The sequence below is a fragment of the Saimiri boliviensis genome, chromosome 11 (genome assembly GCF_048565385.1).
Source record: "Saimiri boliviensis isolate mSaiBol1 chromosome 11, mSaiBol1.pri, whole genome shotgun sequence".
Classification (NCBI taxonomy): domain Eukaryota; kingdom Metazoa; phylum Chordata; class Mammalia; order Primates; family Cebidae; genus Saimiri; species Saimiri boliviensis.
This window is the reverse complement of record NC_133459.1, coordinates 27,969,736-27,990,106: the sequence shown is the minus strand read 5'-3', so window position 1 is coordinate 27,990,106 and position 20,371 is coordinate 27,969,736. Positions and strand designations below refer to the sequence as shown.

At 50.4% G+C, this 20,371-nt stretch overlaps 1 protein-coding gene across 9 annotated transcripts in view; it reads right to left on the bottom strand.

Annotated features, from left to right (window-relative positions):
* Nucleotides 1-20,371, bottom strand: part of PTPRU (protein tyrosine phosphatase receptor type U) — a 98,805-nt gene that overhangs the window by 67,342 nt on the left and 11,092 nt on the right. For all 9 annotated transcript variants that reach the window (XM_074380419.1, XM_039473876.2, XM_039473874.2 and 6 more), the window contains exons 2-7: nucleotides 11,902-12,033; nucleotides 8,501-8,772; nucleotides 7,935-8,016; nucleotides 7,713-7,828; nucleotides 7,244-7,418; nucleotides 6,583-6,876 (exon numbers count right to left, since the gene is read on the bottom strand). In XM_074380419.1, coding sequence (XP_074236520.1) covers nucleotides 6,583-6,876; nucleotides 7,244-7,418; nucleotides 7,713-7,828; nucleotides 7,935-8,016; nucleotides 8,501-8,772; nucleotides 11,902-12,033 — 1,071 coding nt within the window. The remainder of the gene's footprint in view (nucleotides 1-6,582; nucleotides 6,877-7,243; nucleotides 7,419-7,712; nucleotides 7,829-7,934; nucleotides 8,017-8,500; nucleotides 8,773-11,901; nucleotides 12,034-20,371) is intronic.

The following is a 20,371-nucleotide window of genomic DNA, read 5'->3' as shown; positions in this document are numbered from 1 at the left end:
GTCAGAAGTTCTCGACCACCCTGACCAACATGGAGAAACCCAGTCTCTACTAAAAATACAAAAATTAGCCAGGCATGGTGGCACATGTCTGTAATCCCAGCTACTTGAGAGGCTGAGACAGGAGAATCACTTGAACCCAGGAGGCGGAGGTTGCAGTGAGCCGAGATGGTGCCATTATACTCCAGCCTGGACAACAAGAACAAAACTCCCTTTCAAAAAAAAGGGGAAAAAATCTTTGGGAGACAAGGACAGGCAAGGAATTCTTAGACTTAATACCAAAAGCACAATTCATAAAAGGGAAATTTTATAAATTGAACCTCATCAAAATTGAAAATAGTTCTGTGGAAGTCCATATAAAAAGGGTGAAAGGACAAGCTACAAACTGGGAGAAAATATTTACAAACTCCACATCTAACAAAGGATGGGACCTAGAATGTACAAAAAACTCTCAACACTTAACAGCAAAAAAAAAAAAAAAAAAAAAAAGAAAAGAAAAAGAAGAATTCAATTAGAAACAATTAGAAAATGTTCAAAGACACAAACAGAGAATCCACCAAAGAGGATATACAGATGGCAAAGAGCACATGAAACGATATTCGTCCGTGCGCGGTGGCTCACACCTGTAATCCTAGTACTTTGGGAGACCCAGGGGGGTAGATCACTTGAGGTCAGGAGTTTGAGACCAGCCTGGCTGACATGGCAAAACCCTGTCTCTACTAAAAATACAAAATTTAGCCAGCATGGTGGTGTGCACCTGTAATCCCAGCTACTCGAGAGGCTGAGGAACAAGAATCGCTGGAACCTGGGAGGCAGAAGTTGCAGTGGGCTGAGATCATGCTACTGCACTCTACCCTGGACAACCAAGTGAGACCAGATCTCCAAAACAAAACAAAAAACAAGAAAAGATGTTCAACATCACTAGATACTGAAGAAATGCAAATTAAGACCATGATGGGATATCACTACACACCTCTCAGGAACTCCAAAATTAAAAATAGTGACAACACTAAATGCTGGCAAGGATGCAGAAAACTGGATCATTCATACATTGTTGGTGAGAATATAAAACAATATAGCCACTCTGGCAGTTCCTTATGAAACTAAAGATGCAATCACCATATGACTCATCAATTGCACTCTTGAGCATTTATCCCAGAAAAACGAAAAGCTATGTTTAGGCAAAAACCTATGTATGGGCCGGGCGCGGTGGCTCAAGCCTGTAATCCCAGCACTTTGGGAGGCCGAGGCGGGTGGATCACGAGGTCAAGAGATCGAAACCATCCTGGTCAACATGGTGAAACCCCGTCTCTACTAAAAATACAAAAAATTAGCTGGGCATGGTGGTGTGTGCCTGTAATCCCAGCTACTCAGGAGGCTGAGGCAGGAGAATTGCCTGAACCCAGGAGGCGGAGGTTGCGGTGAGCCGAGATCACGCCATTGCACTCCAGCCTGGGCAACAAGAGCGAAAACTCCGTCTCAAAAAAAAAAAAAAAAAAAAAAAAACCTATGTATGAATGTTCACAGAAGCTTTATTATATTAACGACAAAGCGGAACCAGCTCAGATGTCATTCAACAGGCGAATGCTGTTTACAAACTGGCACCTCCACACCGTGGAATACTACCCAGCAATAAAAAGTAATAAACTACTGATATATACAACTTAGATGAAGGAAACTATGCTGAATGAAAGAAACCAATCCCAGTGCCAAGATAATTCAATAAGGAAAGAATAGACTTTTCAACAAATGGTAATGAAGATCTACATACAAAATAATTAAGTTGGCCAGGTGCAGTGGTTCACGTCTATAATTCCGACACTTTAAGGCTGAGGTGAGGAGTTCAAGATCAGACTGGCCAACATGGTGAAACCCTGTCTCTACCAAAAATACAAAAATTAGCTGGGCGTGGTGGCATGTGCCTGTAAATCCCATCTACTCAGGAGGCTGAGGCAGGAGAATTGCTTCAACCCAGGAGAATCGTTTCAACCCAGGGGATGGAGGTTGTAGTGAGCTAAGATCACACCATTACACTCCAGCCTGGGGGACGAGAGTGAAACTCTGTCTCAAAAAAAAAAAAGAATGAAGTTGGATCCCTACCTCACACTACATTTGAAAAATTAACTCAGCCGGGCGCGGTGGCTCAAGCCTGTAATCCCAGCACTTTGGGAGGCCGAGGCGGGTGGATCACGAGGTCGAGAGATCGAGACCATCCTGGTCAACATGGTGAAACCCCGTCTCTACTAAAAGTGCAAAAAAATTAGCTGGGCATGGTGGCACGTGCCTGTAATCCCAGCTACTCAGGAGGCTGAGGCAGGAGAATTGCCTGAACCCAGGAGGCGGAGGTTGTGGTGAGCCGAGATCGTGCCATTGCACTCCAGCCTGGGTAACAAGAGCGAAACTCCATCTCAAAAAAAAAAAAAAAAAAAAAAAAGAAAAATTAACTCAAAATGTATCAAAGAACTGAATGTAACAGCTTAAAACTATAAAACTCTTAGAAAAAAATACAGGAGTAAATCTTTATGACTGTATATCGGCAATGGTTTCTTAGGTATAACATCAAAACCACAAACAACAAAAGAAAAAAATAGATAAATTGAAAACTTCTGTGCTTCAAAAAAAAAAATCTACCAAGAAAAAGAAAATATAATCCACAGAATGGGAGAAAGTATTTGCAAACATAAGCATCTGATAAGTATCTAGTGTCCAGAATATATAAATAACTTTTTTTTTTTTTTTGAGACAGAGTCTCACTCTGTCACCCAGGCTGGAGTGCAGTGGCACCATCTCAGCTCACTGCAACCTCCACCTCCCAGAATCAAGCGATTCTCGTGTCTCAGCCTCCCAAGTAGCTGGGACAACAGGCACCTGCCACCAACCTGGCTGATTTGTGTATTTTTAGTAGAGACTGGGTGTCACCATGTTGGCTAGGCTGGTTTCCAAGTTTTGGCCTCAAGTGATCCGACCTCCTCAGCCTCCCAAAGTGCTGGGATTACAGGCGTGAGTCACTGCTGCAACTGGCCTACTCAGGATATATAAATAACTCTTACAACTCAATAAGAAAAAGACAGATAACCCAACTTAAAAATTGGTTATTTTTAACAATCTGAATAGACATTTATACAAAGAAGATATATAAATGGTCAATAAGCACATGAAAAAATGTTTGATATCATTAGCCATCAGGGTAATGCAAATCAAAATCACAATGAGATACCATTTCACATACACTAGAGTGCTTATAATATGAAGACAGATAATAACAAGTGCTGACAAGGATGTAGAGAATCTAGAACCCTCATAGACTAGTAGTGGGAATGTAAAGTGGTACAACTGCTTTGAAAAACAGTCCAGCAGTTCCTCAATATATAAACACAGAGATACCTTATGATATGTATGGTACATACTCAAGAAAAATAAAAACATATATTCATATAAAAACCCGTACACAACTATGGCAATACTGTTCAGAATAGCCAAAAAGGATAAGCAACCCCAATTTCTATCAACTGATGAATGACAAAATGTGATATATTTTTACAATGGAATATTATTCAGCAATAACAAAACAATGGAGTCCTGCTACATGCTACAACAAGGATAAATCTTGAAAACATTCTGCTAAATGGAAGAAGGATTGGATGCGGTGGCTCAGGCCTGTAATCCCAGCACTTTGGGAGGCCGAAGTGGGAAGACCATCTGAGGTCAGAAATTCGACATCAGCCTGGCCAACATGGCAAAATCCCATCTGTACTAAAAATACAAAAATTAGCCAGGCATGGTGGTGGACGCCTGTAATCCCAGCTATCCGGGAGGCTGAGGCAAGAGAATCACTTAAACCCAGGAGGCAGAGGTTGCAGTGAGCCAAGATGGCGCCATTGTACTCCTGCCTGGGTGACAAGAGTGAGACTCCATCTCAAAAAAGTAAAAATAAGAATAAAAAATGAATGGAAGAAGCCAGTCATAAAAGACTATATATTGTATGATTCCATTTTTGTGAAATATCCACAGAGAGGCAAATCTATAGGGACAGAAAGGAAATTCGAGGTTGCCTGGGGCTAGAGGTGTACAGGGAAAACGGGAATGGCTGCTAAAGAATAGAAAATTTCAATCCCAGCACTTTGGGAGGCTGAGGTGGGTGGATCACGAGGTCGAGAGATCGAGACCATCCCGGTCAACATGGTGAAACCCCATCTCTACTAAAAATACAAACAATTAGCTGGGCATGGTGGCGCGTGCCTCTAATCCCAGCTACTCAGGAGGCTGAGGCAGAATTGTCTGAACCCAGGAGGCCGAGTTTGCGGTGAGCCAAGATCATGCCATTGCACTCCAGCCTGGGTAACAAGAGTGAAACTCTGTCTCAAAAAAAAAAAAAAAAAAAAAAAAAAAAAAGAATAGAAAATTTCCTTCTAAGGTGATGAAAATGTTACCAAATTGATTGTGTTAATGGTTGCATAGCTCTGTGAATATAGTGGTCCCCCGTATGCCCAGAGGACATGTTCTAAGACCCTAGTGGATGCCTTAAACCACAGATAGTACCAAATCCGAGATAAACTATGTTTTTCCTGTACATACATACCTTTGATAAAGTTTCATTTATACATTAGGCACAGTACAAGATTAACAACAATAATAATAAAACAGAACAATTACAACACACTATAATAAAAGTTTTATGAATGTGTTCTCTCTCTCTCTCTCTCTCTCTATCTCTGTCAAGATATATTATTGTACAGTACTCATCTTTTCAAGTCTCAAGTTAACCACAGTTAACGAAAACCACAGGAGAAACCACAGATACAGGGGGACTACTGTATACTAAAAACCACTGAATTGTACATTTTAATGACTGAATTGTATGACATGTGGATTGTATTGCAATAAAGCTGTTACCCAAAAAAAGCCAATTCCAGAGGTTATATACTCTGATTTCATTCATATAATATTTTTGAAACAACAAAATTTTAGAAATGAAGGACAGATTAGTGACTACCAAGAGCTGGGGAGTAGATGAAGAAAGGGAGGTGAATATGGTTTAAAAGAGTCCTTAAGGGGATTGAACTATTCAGTATTTCGACTGTAGCGGTGAATACACTTATACATGTGACAAACTGCAGAACTACATACACACATACACACACACAAACAAGTACAAACAAAACTGGAAGAGTCTGAATAAGATCTGTGGGTTATATCAATGTGAATATCTTGATGGTGGTATTACACTATAGTTTTATAACATGTTACCACTGCAGAAAATAGGGTAAAGTGTACAGAGAATCTTTCTGTATTTTTCTTACAACTGCATATGAATCCACAATTATCTTAAGTCCATTAAAAAAAAAACACACTAGGCCAGGTATGGTGGCTCACTCCTGTAATCCTAGCTCTTTGGGAGGCAGAAGTGGGTGGATCACCTGAGGTCAAGAGTTTGAGAGCAGCCTGGCCAACATGGTGAAACTCTATCTCCACTAAAAATACAAAAATTAGCTGGGTATGGTGGTGTATGCCTGTAATCCCGGCTTCTTGGGAGGCTGAGACAGGAGAATCGCTTGAACCCAGGTGGTGTAGGTTGCAGTGAGCCAAGATCGTGCCTCTGCCTGGGTAACAGAGCAAAACGCAGTCTCAAAGAAAAACAAAAAAAAAAAAAAAACACTAAAGTCAAAAGAAGAAAAACCTGTTCTGTTCTCAATTTCTCCTCTGATTAAACAAAAAAAAGACCCTCTTCTGGCACAGGTGTACCATCCTCCAGGAGCTGCTTAACCCTCTTTAACAAGGAAGAGCAGACCCCAGGCTCAATGCCCAGACAAAAGAAACCAGCTAAAATGTATAACACACTTGAATGTGATGGTGTTTCGTCGACCATTTTATCTAAACGTAGATTTAAAAACACAGATTCTGGGGGGCCGGGCGCGGTGGCTCAAGCCTGTAATCCCAGCACTTTGGGAGGCCGACGCGGGTGGATCACGAGGCCAAGAGATCGAGACCATCCTGGTCAACATGGTGAAACCCCGTCTCTACTAAAAATACAAAAAATTAGCTGGGCATGGTGGCACGTGCCTGTAATTCCAGCTACTCAGGAGGCTGAGGCAGGAAAATTGCCTGAACCCAGGAGGCGGAGGTTGCGGTGAGCGGAGATCGCGCCATTGCACTCCAGTCTGGGTAACAAAAGCGAAACTCCGTCTCAAAAAAAAAAAAAAAGAACACAGATTCTGAAGCCAGCCAGTCAAGAATTCCAATCCCATCTCTACCACTTACTAGCTGTGTCACCTAACATCTCTGTACCTCAGTCACCACATCTGTAAAATGGGTACAACAAGAGCACCTACATCGTGGTGGTGTTGTAAGCTTTAAATCTATAAATTATGGGCTGTTTGTATACCTTTAAGTGCCTGACACAGTAAAGTATTAGCTATAATTACCTTTACTATCACAAGGATCGAGGAAAAATCGCAATGTTTTAGAAAGGTTTACAAGCACAAATCCAGGCAACACTACCTCTCAAATGTGCCCCTCCATAGCCCTGGGCCCATACCCAGGTGTCCCACAGCAGGGACTGGGGCCAGGGGTAGCAGCTGCACCCACCTGCACATTTGGTACGGCTGATGAGGGGTGGCCCGGGACGGCCAGTGCCCCCATCTCCCGGACGCGTGAGCAGTACGCTGATCTCATACTCTGTGTCTGGGTCAAGGTGCCACAGCTTGTAGGTCTGCAGGCTGACGGCGTGCACCTCGGCCCAGGGCCCACGCGACATGCGGTACTCGATCTCCTTGCGCACGATCGGCCCATCGCCAATGATGGAGTTGGTGTTGAGCTGAATAATGAGGTAGGTGGGGCCAGCACGCAGCAGCTGTGGGGGCGCGATGGGAGTGGGGGGCTCTACGAGGAGATAGGGGAGAGGCGGGGCGGACCGATGGTTCTGTGAGACCCCAGCACCCAACTCTGCGTCCCACCACACCCAAACCCCTCCCCATTCTCCCAGACTGGCTGGTCACACAGCCAGACCCCCACCCCTCTCCAGGCTCTCACCTTGACCCTGTCCGTCCCCCTCGACGCCAGCCCCGACCCTTGGATCAGACCTCATCCCGGCTGGGCCACTGCCCCCTCCGCAGGCCCACCTTCAGATCGCGCCCCCGTGACAAACTGCAGGCCTCACGGCCACGCCCCCGGGCAGACCCCGCCCCCGCCGCCGGCCCCGCCCCTCTAGGGTAGAGGTCCTGGCGCTCCACCGCGTCGGCGCGCTGACCCTTGACGATGAGCTCCGCGAAGTTGGAGACGCCGGCGCCGCGCGGCGCCTGGGACACACAGCGGTACAGGTCCTGCTCGGCGCGGCTCACGGCGACCAGCGGGAAAGTGGCCAGGAAGCGCCGGTGGCTGATGTGCCGCACGCCCGCCGCCGGCACCAGCGCCCCGCTCTGCCGCTGCGGGGAAGAGGGTGAGAGGGTCAGGGGCGCCTCGGCGCGAGGGTCCTGATCTCGCTCTGACCCGGGCCCCATTTAGCCGTCCCTACTACACAGCGCAGACATAGGTTCCTGGAGCCGTGCTCTGACTTGGGGGAATGGAGGACCCAAGATTGTGCAGAGCGAGGCTAGGGGAGGGCCGGGACGCTGTGCGTGGTGCTGGACTACGAAGCAGGGACTCAGCATCCTGCGGGGAGTCAGGGCCAGAAACAGCCATCACCACCCCCACCAGCCAAGGTCCCCGCTCCCGCTCACCTGCAGGAGGAAGCGTTCGGCCTCGGCCGCTCTGCCCGCCGCCATGCACTGGAACGACGCGTTCTGGCCCGCGTTTACCTCCACGTCGCCCAGGCGGGAGAAGTGCGGGGACTTTGCTGCGGGGTTAGAGCCGCGGCGTGAGCTGACCCTGCGTCCCCTGCACGTAGGAGCTGTGGCCGCCCGCACCCCTCACCCCTGCGCCCCCAGTAGGCTGGGACTCACCGCAGGGGTAGCTGAGAAGCAGGATATCATCTAGGCCCATGTAGCCCCTGCGGTCTGGGGAGATGAGGGCCTCGAACAGCACCTGGGGGAGGCGAGAGGGCCCCTGTCACACCGATATCCCTCCAGCCCTGCCTGGGGAGGTGCCCACTTTTAGCTTGGCTCCAGCCTCCTCTTCCTCAACCTCAGCAGAGGTCAGCCCTGCTCACACTGACCCTCCCTACCAAGCCAGCTAGTTGGGGGTGGGGTGTCAACGCCCACAGTGAACAAGGTGGAGGCCAGTTTCCATCCCAATCCTGAACAGTTACCCTTAAGCAGCCAGACAGGGTTTCCAGGTCAGCACTGTTCCAACTTACCCTTGACAGGGGCTAGGGACTATTCCTATGAACAATGACCTCCGATGCTGAACCAGACTGGCCCCAAACTGACCCCTGGCCTTGACCACAGGTTGCCTCTGATGCTGAATGCAGACTCATTCTAACTTCACCCACTCACCTACTTCAACCTCAAGCTGACATCCATCTGCCCCATCCCCAGGCACAGCTGACCGCAGCCTGAACCCAGCCCACCTGATATTCATTGGGCCAGAAAGTGCTGACAGCCAGTTCAGCCTGGTGCCACTGACGGCCGTGGGATCCAGTCATATTCCAGACGGCACTGCCCAGGGGGCCCCCATTAACACGCACATAGACACCCAGGGTGCCCGGGCTGTGCCCATCCCGGCTATACAGGAAGTAGCTGAACTGCACACAGTGGGTGTCATTCTCGCTCAGGCTCTGGAAGATGACATGGGCTCGCTGGCCTGGGGCATGCTGGGAAGTATTGACCATCAAGTAGGAGCCTGAAAAGAGAGGAGAAAGAGGCCGGAGCTGAGGAGACTGTAGAGGGGGGCCAGGGCCAGGGAGTCACTGAGGAGGACTCCAGACATCAGGACCCACCAGGAGTCAGGGGTTCTGAGTTCTGGCCCCAGCTCTACCTCCCTGGGTGAGTCCCTTCACTTCCTAGTATCTGTTTCCCACAGGAGACCTGGAGCAGTAAAAACCACGCAAACCTGACTTTGTCAAAACCATTTAAAGGCCAGGCACAGTGGCTCATGCCTGTAATTTCAGCACTTTGGGAGGCCAGGGCAGGTGGATCACCTGAGGTCAAGAGTTCGAGACCAACCTGACCAATATGGTGAAATCCCATCTCTACTAAAAAAACAAAAATTAGCAGGGTGTGGTGGCATGCACCTGTCGTCCCAGCTATTCGGGAGGCTGAGACAGGAGAATTGCTTGAACCCGGGAGGCAGAGGTTGCAGTGAGCCGAGATCAAACCACTACACTCCAGCCTGGGAGACAGAGCGAGATTCTGTCTCAAAAAAAAAAAAAAAAAAAAAAGTTTATGGCTCCTTACAATCTATGGGTCCCAAAGCCCATGTCCAGTCTAAGCACAGCTTTCTCCATGTTCTGAGTCATCCCTGGAGGCAGGACTAGGTCATTCATCTCTGGAATCAAGAGCCTGGCACATGACAGACCCTTAAAGGCCACCTCTTCGGAAGCCCTCCCTGCACATCCCACCATGGGCTTCTCTCCTGGCCCCGGGGTCATTACGAAAATGCTGTCCATCTCCCACCACCCTGTGAGTTCTCAAGACCCAAGCTGAATGAATATATAGAAGAGAGATTGAATGAAAGGATTCCAATTTCCCTTCCAGCCCCAATCCCTGAGTCTAAATTCCTGGGATACAAATCTCCTTGACTTCCAACCTAGAGAAAGGCAGCCTGTCTCTTCCCCAGAGATCCAGGCTGGGTACTGGGGGACTCAAAGTGGACTAGGCTGGCTGCAGGAGTTGGGCTTCCCAAAGGGCACCCGAAACCACCAGCCATGCCTCCTCCCAGGCTTGGCTGCCAGCCAACATAAGCTTATTCAGATCCCAGCTCCAGGAAGACTCCCCAAGGACGCTGCTGGAGGGGATCTCATTCATCTCTGTAAGCTGGAAGCCTATGGAGGCATCTCCTCGATCAGTCCCCGCAGGGCAGCAGTAAGCTAAACTCAAGTCCCCATCCCCACCCAGGAAGGGGCACTTCCCAACCCCCAACACACTCCCTCTTGGCCCACTCATGCTGCTTCTCTCTCCTCTCCCTGCAAGCAGCTGTGCGCATCTTTCTCCCCCTTCCAATCTGACACTTTGTTCCTTCCTCCTCCTCCTGCTCCCTCTGCCTCTCCCTTCACTCACTGCATCCCTCCCCTTCTCTTTTATTTACTCCCTTTGTCCCTGTCGCTCTGCCTTCTCTTCTCTCCTGCTCCCCATCTCTGAGTGTGAATCTCCCTCCTTTCTTCTCCCTCCACCCCCAGGTCCCTTCCCTAGAACATGAGAACCAGGAAGACACAGACTGTGTCCATCTGGCTCACCACCACATCCTCGAGACCTAGCCCAAGGCTCACACTAATTGCTAAATTCCCCTCTCCCCTTGCTCACTGGGTATGTCTCTGCTTGCACATGACAAAAGAGGCAGAGAGCACTCACGGTGGTCAGCACTGTAAGAGGTGATAAGAGGAATTCCAATCAGCTGTCTTGTACCTGTGTGCCATGTATCAGACTAAGGCTGGGCCCCGGGAATACAGAGAGGCCCACAAGAGGTCCCTACCATGGTGGGTACCTTTACGGATCATTTTCAGACAAGTCAAACTGTGATACCCACTAATACCTGCAGAGGCAAAGATAAGTGCCCCAGAAAGGGAACAGTGTGAGTGAATGCACAGAAGGGGGGGCAGAGCAAGCAGTGGGAGTCTGCGAGGGCACCTGTGCCAGGCCATGAAGGGCATCCCTCCTAGTGGCTTCAAGTCCTGGCCCCGCCACTGAGAATCTTTCCGGTCCCTCCCTGACAACAGATGCGATCTCAGCCATGCTGTGAGCTGGGCAGTAAACACCCTGGGCACTAGCATCATGGGGCAAAGGGAGGGGCTTCAGGCTGTGGAATCTGGGGATTCACTCAGAAAGCCCATTTGATTCCCATACTATCGATGTCCTCTGACACAGCGCTTATCAGTAATAAAGTTGACAATCTGGCCTTTAATTTGTCTCTTTTTAAATTCACAGTTGATTCTGTATCCAGTAAAGAGGGGTACTAATGATCAGGCCCCCTCAAAGACCCTCAAAAATAGCAACCAAATAACTGAGCCCCTACGTGCCCCCCTGTGCTCTGCACTTGACACGCAGCATCTCGTGACCCTCTGAAATGCAGTCTTGTTTGCCTCATTTTACAGTGAAGACAATGGAGGTTCAGAGACATTAAGTGACTTGCCCAAGGTCGCACTGCTAGCAAATTGATGGAGCCAGGGTCTGAGCCCAGCTCTTCATGACTCTGAGCAGAGTGCTCTAGGGGCCAAGGCAGGAAGTCAGTACTAGAATCCATATTATTAGTCTCCTGCCTCCCAGGCCAGAGCTCAGGATGACAAAGGTACCCCATCTTGAAACAGGAACAGAGCAAGGTAGAAGTCGAGAAGGATCTGGGACTTCCAGGAGGAAGAGGCAGAGGAAGGAAGGTTTTACACACATCTAGTCCCAATGTTACTGCTCTTTCAGTATATTCTAGTCCTGGGGAGACTAGGATTCAAGGGCTCTTTGGAAGAAAAGAGTCTCTGAAGAGAGCCTCCCAAAGATGGAGGATTTAGGAAGAACTGAGAGTGGGGGTGGGCTGGATCCTGAGCTAGGCAGCAAAGGGAATAATTGGAAGTGAGTTTTAACTCACAGCCATGAGGGCCTTTCATGGCTTGAACCTGCACTCATTTTACACACAAATCTACCTACATGCACAATTAGACAGTGTCCAGAGAAAGCCACGTTTGGTGTCATGTACGTACGTCATTACAGATGCAAATGCAGGTAGGGCCCAGAGAGGTTAAGTAATGTGCCCAAGGTCACAAAGCAGGTGTGTGGAAGTGTCTCTGGAAGGAGAAGGGGTCATGGCAATGGAAAGTGGACTTACCGTGGGGCAGGTCTGCAGGGGCCCGGGTGCCAGGGTGGATTCGCACTTGCTCCCACTGGAAGTCATCGTACTGGGCCTGGCTGTACTCGCAGGGCACTGCTGGGTCACTGGTCTCCTCGAAGGTGCAGCCAGCTGTGACAGCAGGGTGTGGTTAGTCCAGGCTAAGGCAGGGCTGCTGGCCAGGAGGACTCCTGGAGGGTAGCCCCCACTCTCCCTCCTTCCACCCAGGCCCACCTGCCCTCCTCCCTCTCTTCAGGCCCTTCCCCACACTGCTGCCTCCCTCTGGCAAAATTCTCCCTCCTCCACCCTCTCCCTCTACCAAGTTCCCCCTCACCGTCCCCTCCCGATACCAAGATGTCCCTACATTGCCTACTCCCCAGTACTTCCCAGTACTCCCTCCACCACTGGCTCAACCATCCATCAGAGACCCTCCTCAAGAAAAAACTAGTTATTTTTTTTTTTTGAGACGGAGTTTCACTCTTGTTACCCAGGCTGGAGTGCAATGGCGCGATCTCGGCTCACCGCAACCTCCGCCTCCTGGGTTCAGGCAATTCTCCTGCCTCAGCCTCCTGAATAGCTGGGATTACAGGCACGCGCCACCATGCCCAGCTAATTTTTTGTATTTTTAGTAGAGACAGGGTTTCACCATGTTGACCAGGCTGGTCTCGATCTCTTGACCTTGTGATCCACCCACCTCGGCCTCCCAAAGTGCTGGGATTACAGGCTTGAGCCACCGCGCCCGGCCCTAGTTATTTTTTTTTAAACAGAGACAGGGTTTCACCATGTCTCTGTTTAAAATCCTGAAATCCAGGATTGCTATTTCATTGGAACTTCACAGCAACCCTTAAGATCAGGAATAGAATCATCTCCATTTTGTGAATAAGGAAACTGAGGCCTCAAAAGGCTGAGTGAGTTCATTAGGGTCACACAGCTCACTGGTGATGGAGGTGGGGTTTGAAATGAGATCTCCTGATTGTTAGTATTCTGTCACCCGCCCCTATCTTCCCATGGAGGGCAGACAGTGGGCCCTGGACCTGGCAGGACCACGTGTTCCATAATCCAGCCCAACAAGATCTCCATTGAAAATAACAATAATTGCCACCAATCAGCTCAAGCCGGGCACGATGCTAAACGGTGTAAGTACAGAGCCTCGTTCAGGCCACACATTCTGAGTCAGGCACCAGTATTTTTCCTACTTGACAGATGTTGACAGGATTCAGTCATGGCCCAAAGTGGGCCAAGTTAGGTCTCTGCCTGCAGGACTGTGACATGCAAAAGCACAGTCATATGTGGACTAGGCACATGTATGACTAGACGAAGCAAATTCCCATGATTTGCAACCAGTCCTAACAGTTTAAATGAGAAAGCGGGGAGGAAGTGAGGATTGAAATAGATGTGAGTCCTTTGGTTGATAATGAGGTCCATACATCTTAGTGAACTCATCAAAGCCCTGAGCTGTTTGCCTAATAAACCCGAGAACACCATCGGTTCTGAAAGGAACTGCAAGCTGGTCCCTGGCACTCACTCCCAAACAGTAGTGTCTGGAGCCCCACCAGGAGCCTGAGGCATCAGAAACCCAGGAAAATGCCCAAGCAAGTAGCAAGGAAGCAAGTGCAAACCAAACCAGACCCTGTCCTGGGTGCCTGCCAGCCACTGGTACTCCTCCTGATTTGACAGATGAGGTGGCTGCGGCTCTGAGGGGTGAAAGGATTTGTCCACAGCACCACGTGGTGGATCAATGAGTGGGCTTTGGCCTCACAGACTTGGGATCGAATCTTGACCGCAATTTGCCAACCCTTGTGACCAGGGACAGGTGGCTTCTCTTTCTGAGCCTCTGTTTCCCCATCTGCATGTAGGCTTGTGGAGGATTTGAGGCAGTGGCCCACCTAGCATGCCTAGCATATGGAAGCACTCAGGAAACAGTAGCTCTTACATGTACCATGCAAGCCTACGTAAGGAACAGAGGTGGGATTCGAACCTATGTGCGTCAGATGACAAAAGTTCGGGCTTCCCACCAAAAAAGGTTTCGATATCAGAAGGAGCAGACCTGAGATGCTTCCCAATCTGAAGAAGAAGCTCACGCCTGTTATCCCAGCACTTTCGGAGGCTAAGGCGGGTGGATCACAAGGTCAGGGATTTGAGACCAGCCTAACCAACATGGTGAAACCCTGTCTCTGTTTAAAAATACAAAAATTAGCCAGGCGTGGTGGCACACACCTGTAATCCAGCTACTTGAGAGGCTGAGGCAGAGAATCGCTTGAACCAGGAGGCGGAGGTTGCAGTAAGCTGACAATGATCATTGCACTCTAGCCTGGGTGACAGAGCAAGACTCCGTCTCAAAAAAAAAAAAAAAGAAAGAAAAAAAAGAAGTGGGAGAGGTATAGATAACTGAGATAGTTACATCATTGATTGGTGCAAAAGTCATTGCCGTTTTTGCCATTTTTTTTTTTTAAAGAATGGCAAAAACTGCAATGACTTTTGCACTATGAATACATATTTGTTTATGTATATAAAACCCTTTGTACAGTCTTCTGTTACAATGTGGGACACTTTAGGCCTCTGAAGCAGGCCTCAGGAAACACAATTTCTCTCTCTCTGACCTACTCCTGTCCTCCTTTCACCTGTGCAAGGCAGAGCTCTAACCTGATCATGGGTCATTCCAGAGAGGGTCCTGCCCCATACCCTGGAGGAAGGAATGCCACAGAGAGGCCAAGAAAGGTCTAGGCAGACAGGCCTTGCTGGGTTTAGATCAGGCGCTTTTTGTCCACTCACACTTCTACACAGTTGTCGGTCATGCTTAGGTAAGGAAACCTCCGTAAATACCCAAAAGGCCAGGGTTCGGAGAGCTTCCGGACAGCTGAACACGTGGAGCTTTGTGGAGGGTGGTGGGCCCAGGGACAGCATGGAAGCTTCACATCCCTTCCTCATACCTCACCCTATGCATCTCTTCATCTGTATCCTAACAATATCCTTTATAATAAACCAGTTAATGTATTTCCCTGAGTTTTGTGAGCCGCTTCAGCAAATTAATCAAACCCAAAGAGGGGGTTGTGGGAACCCCAACTTGCAGCTGGTCGGTCAGAAGTTCTGGAAGCCCAGATTTGCAACTGGTGTCTGGAGGAGGAGGCAGTCATGGGGACGGAACCCTCAACCCGTGAGATCTGACCCTTGTGCTGGAACTGAATTGGAGCACACCCGGCTGGTGTCTGCTACAGAATTAATTGCTTGCTTGGTTGTGGGAGAAGCCCCCACACATTTGGTCACAGCAGTCTCCTGTGTTGATGACTGCTGCTGTCTTGGTGTGAGGGCAGAGGAAAAACACCATTTGAGGGAGCTTTTCCCAAAGAGCAGTACCTGGCGAGCACGTGCCACGTGACAACCACAGTGCTGGGCATCTTCACACGCAGCAAGTGACTTCACTTTTAGGAGGCTCTGCTGTGTCATCTGCAGCTGCAACTCCTCTAGGTTGTGATGTGGACGATGTGAGCAGCACATGAAAAACACACCCAGGCCGGGCAAGGTGGCTCATGCCTGTCATCTCAGCACTTTGGGAGGCTGAGGTGGGTGGATCGCCTGAGGTCAGGAGTTTGAGGCCAGCCTGGCCAACATGGGGAAACCCCGTCTCTACTAAAAATACAAAAACTAGCTGGGTGTGGTAGTGCGTGCCTATAATCCCAGCTACTTGGGAGGCTGAGGCAGGAGAATCACTTGAACCCGAGAGGTGGAGGTTGCAGTGAGCTGGGATGATGCCACTGCACTCCAGCCTAAGTGACAGAGCTCAACTCTGTCTCAAAAAAAAAAAGAAAGAAAGAAAGAAAAGAAAAATAAAACACACCCAGAAGAGCCAGGCACAAAGGGGCTCCTCACTGCTGGGGGCTCCCTGTCTTCTCCTGAAACGGTGAGACGTGGGCATGAGGACAGCACTAAGCAGATGGGATGAAGTAACAGAAGACTCTTTCCAGAGCTGGGGCAGGACCGTGGCTGAGCTCTTTGGCTCTTTGTTTGAAAAGCCCTGGTCAGCATCATGCCCTATGGCCTGTGGGAGGTGGGTTTTAACCCCATCTGTTCCGGGAGGGCCTCAGCTTCCCCTCTAGGAAAAGACCCACTGTACCGCACAGAGAACATGACAAGTAGGGGTGGTCAGGGAGGAGTTCCTGAAGGAGGATAGCTGACTTTAGTATGAGCTGGGCCTGCCCTGAGGGTCTCAGCCAAGGCCTCCTTGAGGTAGAGGGGTTGCCAGAAAGGGAAGCCCAGGATCTAAGGCCCTGGCTGGGGTTTTCCTTCACAAGTAACAAGGCAGCTGCCCGTGATGCCTCACCCGTGGCCCTGGGGAGAGCCTGGGAGTGCCAGCTCCTTGGCTTCCTCTTGTTCATCCTGAGCCACATGACCTGCCAGGACTCCCAGACTGACTAACCTGGTCAGAATAACACCCAAACCACCTGACCTCAGTCACAGGAGCCCGCAGATAGACTGACGCCATATAATCCCGAAACGGACTGACCCAAGTTGGTGACCCCCAAATAGACGGACCTCAGCCAGCTTGGCTCCCAGCTGACTGTCCATGTCGAGAGTGGCCCTAGCCTCATACAGATGACCCCAGACTATCTCACTTCAGCCAGAATGACAACCAGAGTGACTGACTGACCTCATACCTGCCCACTCCAGCCACAATGACCCCTGACCTCTGCCAAATGAGCCCTACAACTGACCCCAGCCAGGGTGACCTCCAAGGAGTCACTCTGGATAGGCTGACTGACCCCATCCAGAGTGATTCCTTTTTCTGTGAGGATAGAGTCTTGTTCTGTCGCCCAGGCTGGAGTGCAGTGGCATGATCTCAGCTCACTGCAACCTCCACCTCCCAGGTTCAAGATATTCTTGTACCTCAGCCTCCCAAGTAGCTGGGAATATAAGCCTGCAACACCATACCTGGCTCGTTTTTGTATTTTTAGTAGAGACGGGGTGTCACCATGTTGACCAGGCTGGCCTCAAACTCCTGGCCTCAAGTGATGCGCCCACCTGGGCCTCCCAAAGTACTGGGATTACAGGTGTGAGCCAGTGCATCCGGCCTCAGCATGATTCCTTAACTGGAATGACTCCCTCTCCCAAACCCATGTCCACCTCTAGACCTGTATCTCTGGACCAGGCCCAGTTCTAGCCCATAGTGTGTAATATCTCTGGGACCAGGCTCCCCAAGGAGAGCCCCACCCTCACTTCTTCCCCTGGTCCCCTGAGATGGAGCGGTCAGCTAGGAGCCAGGAACCCCAAAGCCGAGGCCCAGTTCCTGCTAGACCCAACTCCTGCTGGAGGCCACTAACTCTGACTTTGAGTTCAGAGCAAGAATGGCAGCAAGAAATCCTTCTGGTCTCCACTGACACAGACATGGGCACAGACACACACGTATACGTAGCAATACCTCTACAAGGGGCTGTGAATGACCACCATGACTACCTGTGCCGGTGAGTCCTCATAGCAACTCAGAAGGTAGGTAGTACTATTTTTGCCTTGTTAGTTTATTAGGTACTATTATTATTCCTAATTTACAGATGAAAACAGGCTCGGAGACATACAGTTGCTTACCCAAGACCACACAGCTACAATGTGCAGAAGCTCAGGCTTATACCCCCTATCTTTATTTCAGGAGACTGGGCACAAACAACACAAGGCCTGCTCTTCTGCTAGCCACGAGTGTTAATTCAGCTTCATTCACAGGGGATTTGTTCCTTGCCAGTACAAAGCGGGTTCCAGGCTGGCACTGTTAAAAGGTACAAGGATGATGAAGACTCCTCCCTGCCCTCAGGGACCTCCTAGTCCCAGTGAGGGGGAGGGGGAGGGAATGAGGGAATAAAAGAAGGGTCAAGGCTACAAGAGGGGGCCCAGCGGAGGGGGCCAGGTGGAGGGGAAAGGCTTCCTGGAAGAGGTGGCATCTAAGCAGAGCCCGGAAGAATGGGTAGAGATGGGTGGAAGGCATTTGTGGCAAAGGGCCCGGGGGAACAAAGGAAGGCGGTGAATAAACACAGTTTGTCCAGGACACAGGGAGGAGCCCAGATTGGCTGAAGCCTGGGAGACATGACTGGAGGGAGGGGAGATTGAAGCCAAATCATGGAGGGCCCTAAACATCGGGGTGAGGAGCTGGGCCTCGTTTTGAATTGAGGAGCCATAGTAGGTGTTTGAGTAGGAAAGTGCCTGGATTTCAGATGAGACAAATGATATATCCTACAAGCCACGAATAGGCAGGTGGTGTCTCCAGAGAGCACTGCAGGATCCGGAGGGAGCTTGGGACCAAGCCACCAAGGGGTCCAGAGTCAGATGTCAGAAACTGGTGAGAACAGGGGCCTCAAGTCCCCGTCCAAGATGCAAACGGCACGCCCTCCAATCACCCTCGGAGGTGCGCGGCACAGAGCACACACATGCCCAGAGCCCTATGCTCAGTGTTCACACACACTGCCTTCTGCAGCCTGGGCCAAGCCTGGGGACACGGTCTCGGTTAGGCTGGGAACAGGAGAATGCCTGGCCTTGGGCACCCCATCTCTACAGAGGCCTCCCTGAGAGGGTGAACTGATTCAACCCAAGACCCCCAAGGGCTCCCCCAGCCTCAGCTCAAACTGGCCCGGCTACATTCCTCAGCTAATCTCCCCAATCTGGCGGGCGGTTGCCTAAGCAACCGTCAGCCACAATTTGGGAAGGCAGGGGGATGGTTTAGCCACATCCGGCTGGGCTCGGGATGGGGTGGTCTAAGGGGCAGAGCTGCCTCTGGAGGAGTGTGGGAGGGGTCTCCCTAGTGGGAGGGGCTCCACACCTCCACGTACATGTTTCCACATGCAGGTAGGGGGGTGTGTGTGTGTGTGTGTATGTGCACACGTGTACTCATGGCTAGGAGATGGCAGGACAGCCTAGTACTGAGTTTCAAGAATTCAAATGGGAGGCAGGAGACCTGGATCTTATTCCCCCTGGGCCTCTAAGTCCCTCTGTGACCTTAGGCAGGTGACCTGCCCTCTCTGAACCCTTGCCTCCTCACCTATAAAATGAGAATGGGGAGCTCTAGGGTCAGATGGCAGATTGTGGTTGCATGAGTGTGCATGTGAGCAAAAACCATCTGAGGGCAGAGGTGCATGAGGGTCAGAAAGGGGAGGTCTCCCAGGCAGGCGCTGTGAAGCCGTGGGTATAAAGGTGTGTTTACAAGCAAAGGTACAAGGGCATATTTAGTGGTAAGCTTGCACCTCAGGGGGAGGTGGGTGTGTGCAGTTGGGTAGAAGGGAGTTGTGCATACACGTGGGTGTGACTGTGAACACCACAAGCACTGCCCACCAGACTTTCCTCACACCAGACAGGGTGAACAGCACTCCATGCCCAATGTGGCTGCAACCAGCATTTCCTGAAGATCCCTAGCAACAGAGCCTGTTTGCAATGAGCCTTTTGTGTCCTTTGGTTTGTCAATAGAACATCCAATTCCCAAGAGTGGTCCCAGGAGAAGCAAAACTTCTCCCAACCGATGGCAAATCTAGGGGCTGGGATCTCACCCAAGCCCAGGTACAGCCCCAGCTGTGGGTGGGGGGACTCAAGCATAACCCCAACAACAACGCTGGACTATTTCATCATCCAAGGTTGCACCCCTATTCTCAGCAGCCCATCCCAGGCCTGGAACCAACACTGGTCTCAATCCTGACACTCGTGCCTAACCCAGCCCCATCCTCGGTTCTCTACCCCAACTACAGCTCCATCTCAGGCCTGTCTAACCCCTACCTCCTCCCTGCCTGAGGTCAAGGACCATCTCTCTGCATTGGAACCCCATCCCATCCCAAGCCCTGTGTATGGCCAAAAGTGCCTGGACTTACTGACCCCATGATCCCAGCTAGTCTGACCCTCACCAACCACACCCAGCTCTAGGACCATGACTCCAGCCCAGAGGCCTGGCCCAGCTCACCTTGCTACTCTCCTTGCCCAAGTAAACTCATTCAGACCTAGGCCGAGACTCCCAGAGCTGCCCGAAGAGCCCTGATGAACTGATGAGTAATTAATGGTAGTCAGTAATTAATGGTCAGTCAGGGCTGGGAGCAGTCTGCCCATTTTCTAGTCACTCAGGAGTCACCATGGCTACAACCAGAAAGATCACCCAGGGCTGCGCCACAGGCAAAGTTGAGCTAGTACCACCCACAGGAGCCAACACACAGCCTGACAATGCCAACATCTTGCCATCTCCACTGAGAATGGAAGGAAATCACGTGTAGCAGGGGATCTTATGCCAGGCCCACTCCCCATCTTCTGATCAGCATGTGCTGCAAATCCCAGAGTTAGCAGTAGAGCTGCCATACCGGCAGTATGAGTGGAAGGCACAGGCCAGGGCTGGATGCCAGACGGAGGCGAAGGGCCGAATGGAAGGCTATGCTGTGCACAGGTGCAGTGGGCAGAGTTCACAGATCTGCACTGCAGACGCCCTGCGTCATATGAAGACGTAGTGCAGCGTAGAGGGGCA